The 7,257-nt window shown below is 37.4% G+C and overlaps 1 protein-coding gene across 1 annotated transcript; it reads left to right on the forward strand.

The window, feature by feature from the left end:
* Positions 1-273: 273 nt before the first annotated feature.
* LOC149412656 (uncharacterized) lies at positions 274-6,110 on the forward strand. Its single transcript, XM_089645392.1, has 4 exons — positions 274-310; positions 431-1,295; positions 4,869-4,924; positions 5,044-6,110. The coding sequence occupies exons 1-4, from the start codon at positions 299-301 to the stop codon at positions 5,923-5,925; spliced, it is 1,815 nt and encodes a 604-aa protein (XP_089501518.1). The 5' UTR covers positions 274-298; the 3' UTR covers positions 5,926-6,110.
* The last annotated feature ends 1,147 nt before the right edge of the window (positions 6,111-7,257 follow it).

Raw genomic sequence — 7,257 nt, forward strand, 5'->3', positions numbered from 1 at the left:
TGTAGCGTAGTGTTCCGCCTATGGTACATAATAGGCATAAGCTTCTATACTTTATTGAATATAATAAATTTTTGTCTTCTCTTTTTTAGTTGCTTGATCAAAAATTTTGCTTAGATATGTGCATTGCATAAATGCGGTAGTGAAAATTTTCAAGTTCAAACAAGAGAATTGTCCACCACAGTCATTTGTTTCCGACTCCTTTCACTCGGGAAGTTTTCTGCTAGTATAAAGCCTTGCGTTCTCTCTCCACACGGCACAAGCAGTTTTCCTCTCAGAAAAGGCTCACCACACAAACAACATGAACGCTCTGGTAAGTTTTGTGTTTCATTTGTAGTTGTCAACATAAATGTTAATAAAGTCAATTAATAAAACTTGTTTTTTTTTTTAACTCTCCAACTGAAATATTAAAATAATGTTTATTCCTTACCAGATCTTCACATTCTTGTGCGTGGGAGCTGTTGTCTCCGCTAACTACATCAGCCATGATGAGGGACAATGGAAGGGAGAGGGTCTGGCCGAGAGCCAGGACAATGGTCAGTACGACCATAGATATGGTGCCTACAACGGTGCCTCCAACTACGCTGGAGCCTACTCCGGAGCTTACGCTCATGGAGCCGCCCCCATCGGTCATGATGGACGTGTTGTAGACACCCCCGAAGTTGCCCACGCTAAGGCCGCCCATAACGCCGCTGTTGCTGCTGTTTCCAACGGTGGCTACAACGGAGCTTACAACGGTGCTTACGCCGCCCCCGCCTACACCGGTGAAGATGGACAGTGGAAGGGAGAAGGTCTGGTCGAAAGCCAAGACAACGGTCACTACAACAACGGATACAACGGTGCTTCCGCCTACGCTGGAGCTTACTCCGGAGCTTATGCTCATGGAGCCGCCCCCATCGGTCATGATGGACGTGTCGTAGATACCCCTGAAGTTGCCCACGCTAAGGCCGCTCATTTCGCCGCTATTGCCGCTTCCAACGGCGCTGGACATGGTGCTTACAACGGAGCTTACAACGGTGCCTACAACGGAGCTTACAACGGTGCCTACAACGGTGCTTACTCCGCGCCTGCCTACAACGATGAAGATGGACAGTGGAAAGGAGAAGGTCTGGCCGAAAGCCAGGACAACGGTCACTACAACAACGGATACAACGGTGCTTCCGCCTACGCCGGAGCTTACTCCGGAGCTTACGCCCATGGAGCCGCCCCTCTGGGACATGATGGACGTGTAGTAGACACCCCTGAGGTAGCTCACGCTAAGGCCGCCCACTTCGCCGCTGTATCTCACGCTTCTCATTACTAAGTTTTCCCTTACGCTGATGACCTTTGTGTTCAATACTTTTATAAGATTTTTAAAGTTTTTAGGAATATTCTTCACCAACGTTATACCACCAAATAAATTATTTGAACAAAAAATTACTATTTACTCTTTATTTATTTATTTAATTTAGTACAGGATATTATACATATTTGAAAAATGTTTTTTTGGTCCAACCATTAGAAATTTGACTTGATTCTTGATTAAACTTGAATCCCAGTTACCTTACTACGTTGTATAGTTTTCACATTGTTGGGCTAATATTTTAACCAGTATTTTATGGAGGGCTTGTCGTCTTTGGATTGAAGAAGGGCTGTCATAAAGCCTCTGTTCGAAGGTAAAGGGTCACGTGTAAAATATAAAAAACATGGAGATATTAGCCTGCTAAGTTCGGTTGAGAATTATATATATATGGTAGACAATTAATTGGAAGTGCACAAATGAAGACTAAAGATTGATCATAGGATTTTATTTATTTATTTAAACGTCTGTTTGGCTTTAACATGTTGTTAGTGAAACTATATTTATTTTTAAAATAATGGGTAATGGGCGCCATCCTGTTTTTGAAGAAAACGATATTTTTTATCCCTTGAGCAATCTTACTTCTTACTGCTATATTTTACTTTGGTAAAAACTTAGAAAAATTACTTGAAAAAGCCCAATTGGATCTTAATAAATTAAATAACTGGCTAATTAAAAATATATTAACTATTAACACAAAAAAAAAACAAATTAAATGATCTTAAGTTCACAAAAAAGAAAAACGCCGTCTCATAAACCTTTGCAAATAGAAGGAAAAAACCTAAAAATTTCAGATAGTGAAAAATACCTTGGACTTCATATCGATAAACACTTATATTTTAAACACCACATACAAAAAGTAAAAGAAAAAAATATCCCAATAATTGGTGTATTTGGTAGAATAGCCCATCTTCTACCAATAAAAGGAAAGAGGGGATTATACTTTAGTTTAATTCCATCCCATCTGAATTATCTCATAGAAATATGGGGAAACACAAACATCACATATCTAAACGAAATTCAAATAATACAAAATAAAGTTATAAAAAAACTTTTTAACTATAGACCAGATACCCCCACGAAAAGAGTATACCAAGAAACTAACTTACTTAAAATTAGAAAACTGTACGAATACAAAATATGCCTATTAATTCACCATATCCAAAATGTCCTCATACACACAAATACTTCATTTATGAAAACATCACAAGTACATGACCACCACACAAGACAACATAATAAATTATACACAAATTCAGCAAAGACAGAATGTGGTAAAAAAAAACATAGGCCATGAGGGTGTACACATATATAATCTCCTTCCTGATAGCCTGACAACCGTAAATAGAATAAATACATAAGAATAAACTGTTTGCCCTCAAGATCAATGAGCAAAACCAAAATGCTCTTACTTAAGAAAAATATGTTACTTAGGTAGTAAACCATAATTATTAATATATATTTTATTTTTGTTTTAATCAATGTACCTACACTTAAGTTAACAAAGCGCAATATGTATTTCTTTTAACTTAATAAATAACTAAAAAAAACTTCAGGTCGTGTACCTATTAGTAGGTAACTTGTGATGATACTGCAATTTAGAATTCAAAGTTGCATGTGTAACTATTTAACCTAGTTTTTGTTTCATCATTTTCATAACTTTATAGCACTTTTTATAGTTGCGTTGAATTGTCATTTTGAGGAGTTGTCATGGAACCGACAGCTTCACATCACATCATAACACATTTGGGGAGGGGATGTCATAGTCCCACTGGCTGCTAGTAGTTACGATTCTTGTGCAGTAGGTATTCACAAAAAAAACATAAATAACGGAACCGACGGAGATAGGCCATGAACCATTTTAAGTAGGCGAGTAGTGTCGCCAACATCGTTCAATCGTTCATCGCCAATCACATCTACGCCCATACGCACCAAACGTAAAAGTGAAGTTTAGCCAAAACGACTGTTGGCATGTTTTCATGCCATATCGCCTTTGTTTCTATTATGTAGGGGTAAAATAAAAAAAAAATAAAAAAAATAATCAAAATTACAAAAATGTTGTTTTCGAGATATAACCTTCAAAACAAGAGAAACAAAAGAAATAATTCTGTGTTTTGCCCGGACAACGCCGGGACATCCCGAAATAGCACTCTCAGTATCATTCTTGTTGAAGACCACCGTTTTTGCGTAGTTAATATAAAACAAATGGAGCCACTAAGTGACACCAATTGTATAAATTTGAATATACTATTATTACTTTTTTTTCGTTTCGTGCATTGTCTTAGATGTATTATATTTGACTTGTGAACGAAACGCAATCTTACGCAATGATATATACCACTCTGTCCAGCTGAAATTAATATTATTATTTTTTTTTATTAATTTACGACTTTATATCCGGGTTAAGTCTTCCCCATAGGAAAAACTAAACCCTTCCACACACATTTTCCTCAAATGATCATCTAGTCAATCAACATTATGCGAGTGCATTATATAAGCAAAATAAATACAAGAGCAACACGTCAACTCAGCAGAGATCAAATGTACTCCAGATAATTCACCGACTCCAGATATTTTCATATCAGAGTGTTCGGCTCGGTAGAACTCCTAACAGGGCCTATAAATCCTACTGATCCCTCAACATAGATATTTAAATTTAAATACATGTATTTAAAATGACTGATTTTTGCATTTTTGTATATAAATTTTTTGATAGATCTAAATTATTATTATTATATCCCATTCGTTTAGCGTGCGTAAATTATTTATTATTATTTATTTATTATGTGTAAATATTATTTATTATTATTTATTTTATTATGTTATTTTTAATGCATGTAAATAATTATTTATGTAATTATATTATTTGAATGTTTTATTTTTTAATTTTCTTTTTTAATAAATAATAGGTATATACAAATAATGTAAATTTTGAAGATATGGTAATGCTAGTGAAAAATGAAACTGAATAAATAAATAAATAAAATTAAAATGAATAAAAATTTTCAAAGAATTTATAGTAATAGTGTCTCAATATCTAAATCATTCAACCATTTTTTCAGATTTTTTAAAAACCATTTGTATTAATTATTGTAGAATAACATTAACAATTGAATAATTTGTGAAATGACATAAATAAAGTATAATTACAAAATATTTCAATGTAAGAACTTCTGCAGAACTAGGAGACAAACATTTTTTTCGAAGAGTACATGTGACTAACAGATCGCCAATTTAGTAAGACTTCCGTTAAAAACGCCTTCCGCGTCTTCCCAAACTACAGTTCGCAATATCATCAGACCCGAGAGACCTGACTAGCCTCTAAAATTCCAAAACAACTTCTGCGTTCCGGTTATGTTACCGTGAAAAGTTGATATTGAAATAATTATCTTTTTTAGTTTGTTCATAAAAAAAATTGTAACGACAGTGAAATTTTTCAAGTTCAACCACGATAATAATTGATTTGTTTCCCACTCCCTCTACTCGAGTAGCTTTCTGTTAGTATAAAGCCTTGCGTTCTCTCCCCTCACAGCACAAGCAGTTTTCCTCTCAGAAAAGGCTCACCACAAAATCAACATGAACGCTCTGGTAAGTTTCGTGTTTCATTTGTAGTTGTCAACATAAATGTTAATAAAGTCAATTAATAAAACTTGTTTTTTTTTTAACCTGCCAACTGAAATATTAAAATAATGTTTATTCCTTACCAGATCTTCACATTCCTGTGCGTGGGAGCTGTTGTCTCCGCTAACTACATCAGCCATGATGAGGGACAATGGAAGGGAGAGGGTCTGGCCGAGAGCCAGGACAATGGACAGTACGACCATGGATATGGTGCCTACAACGGTGCCTCCAACTACGCTGGAGCCTACTCCGGAGCTTACGCTCATGGAGCTGCCCCCATCGGTCATGATGGACGTGTTGTAGACACCCCCGAAGTTGCCCACGCTAAGGCCGCCCATAACGCCGCTGTTGCTGCTGCTTCCAACGGTGGCTACAACGGAGCTTACAACGGTGCCTACAACGGTGCTTACGCCGCCCCCGCCTACAACGGTGAAGATGGACAGTGGAAGGGAGAAGGTCTGGTCGAAAGCCAAGACAACGGTCACTACAACAACGGATACAACGGTGCTTCCGCCTACGCTGGAGCTTACTCCGGAGCTTATGCTCATGGAGCCGCCCCCATCGGTCATGATGGACGTGTCGTAGATACCCCTGAAGTTGCCCACGCTAAGGCCGCTCATTTCGCCGCTATTGCCGCTTCCAACGGCGCTGGACATGGTGCTTACAACGGAGCTTACAACGGTGCCTACAACGGAGCTTACAACGGTGCCTACAACGGTGCTTACTCCGCGCCTGCCCACAACGGTGAAGATGGACAGTGGAAGGGAGAAGGTCTGGCCGAAAGCCAGGACAACGGTCACTACAACAACGGATACAACGGTGCTTCCGCCTACGCAGGAGCTTACTCCGGAGCTTACGCTCATGGAGCCGCCCCTCTGGGACATGATGGACGTGTAGTAGACACCCCCGAGGTAGCTCACGCTAAGGCCGCCCACTTCGCCGCTGTATCTCACGCTTCTCATTACTAAGTTTTCCCTTACGCTGATGACCTTTGTGTTCAATGTTATTATAATATTTGTAAATAATCCGGTGATGAAGTGAGTTAGTTAGACTATCTCAGAAGTGTTGGTCAAACCATTGTGTTGTTGTTCAAATGAGTGTTAAAGTTATTCCCAAATACTCTTCACCGCCATTGTACCAATAAATAAATTATTTGACCAAACAAATTACTTTTCATTTAACTCTGTAGGTTGTATAATTATGCCGTGTAGTTCTTGTATGGTTAAGCAAACATTTCATACGTTTTAACCAGTGTTTAGAGGAGGGCTACCCGCAATTGGATTAATTACATTGGAGAAGGACTGTGCTCAGCTTATGCCTCTGTAAGGTAAGGGTCAAGCATGGAAAGTAAGATAAGCCATAAAAATATTAGCCCGCTAAGTTTTGAAGATAAACAATGTAATTTGGTAGACTATTGATTGAAATTGTACCAACTAAAACATAAGATAGAGACAATCTGGCATATTTAAGTTGATTTTATGAGTAGGTGCGCGGATCAGATTTTCCCATTGCACATAAAGCACATGCTCACAGAGAACGTTCTGGCAAAAAACCAAAAACTTTTCTATGCTTGTGTCAATCTCCAAAAAGCATATGACCTAGTTGATAGAAAAAAAACTACGGAAGATATTATGTATGTATGGAGTGCATACCAATCTTACATTGGTAATTGCGGCACAGTATTTTTAAATTAGTTCCACACAGTAGACCCTGAGCAACTTGCCTTAGGGTCTATGTCATCTTTGACAATGCTGTGTGGATAGAAAATAGAAGAAAATAAAGTTCTGGGAAGGAAAAAAGGTATGTGAGGTTATAGGAATCTGGGGGTTAATATATCTAAGTCTGACAAACGTAAAAAGCCTATTTATACTTTTTAGATCTAAGCAAAGCGTGTGATCGTGTTTGTCATAATAAACCCATGGAAAAACCCAGTTTCAGATGATACAATAGTGATCCAATTTGATTTCAATTTGGCACAAGCAGCAAAAAAATGTAGTGAAATGGTCTGCCGAGTTTTCAAACTCATTTCATTTGAAAAGTTGAGTAGGGCAAAGAGGAAGGATGTCTCCAGCACTCTTCAATATATACACTATTTCTATGAACTAATTCAAAGAGTTAATAACACAAAAATAGGTTGCCATGTTCAAGGAGTATGTGTAAATAATATTGATTATGCAGATGATATGGTTCTTGTAGCATCGTCACTTAGGACATTAATGAAACTACTCCAAATATGTAAAGATTTTGCAAAAAACCATAACCTTGTATATACTAAGTAAAAATCAATCGTTTTCAAATAT

Source organism: Hesperophylax consimilis, chromosome 22, assembly GCF_061612785.1.
Source record: "Hesperophylax consimilis isolate HC1 chromosome 22, BYU_Hcon_1.0, whole genome shotgun sequence".
Classification (NCBI taxonomy): Eukaryota; Metazoa; Arthropoda; class Insecta; order Trichoptera; family Limnephilidae; genus Hesperophylax; species Hesperophylax consimilis.

Excerpts from the sequence above, each read along its gene's own strand:
- LOC149412656 (XM_089645392.1), top strand. Across the intron at positions 1,296-4,868 it reads TGTATCTCACGCTTCTCATT|CACAAGCAGTTTTCCTCTCA; the intron begins ACTAAGTTTTCC and ends CTCCCCTCACAG. Across the intron at positions 4,925-5,043 it reads AAATCAACATGAACGCTCTG|ATCTTCACATTCCTGTGCGT; the intron begins GTAAGTTTCGTG and ends ATTCCTTACCAG.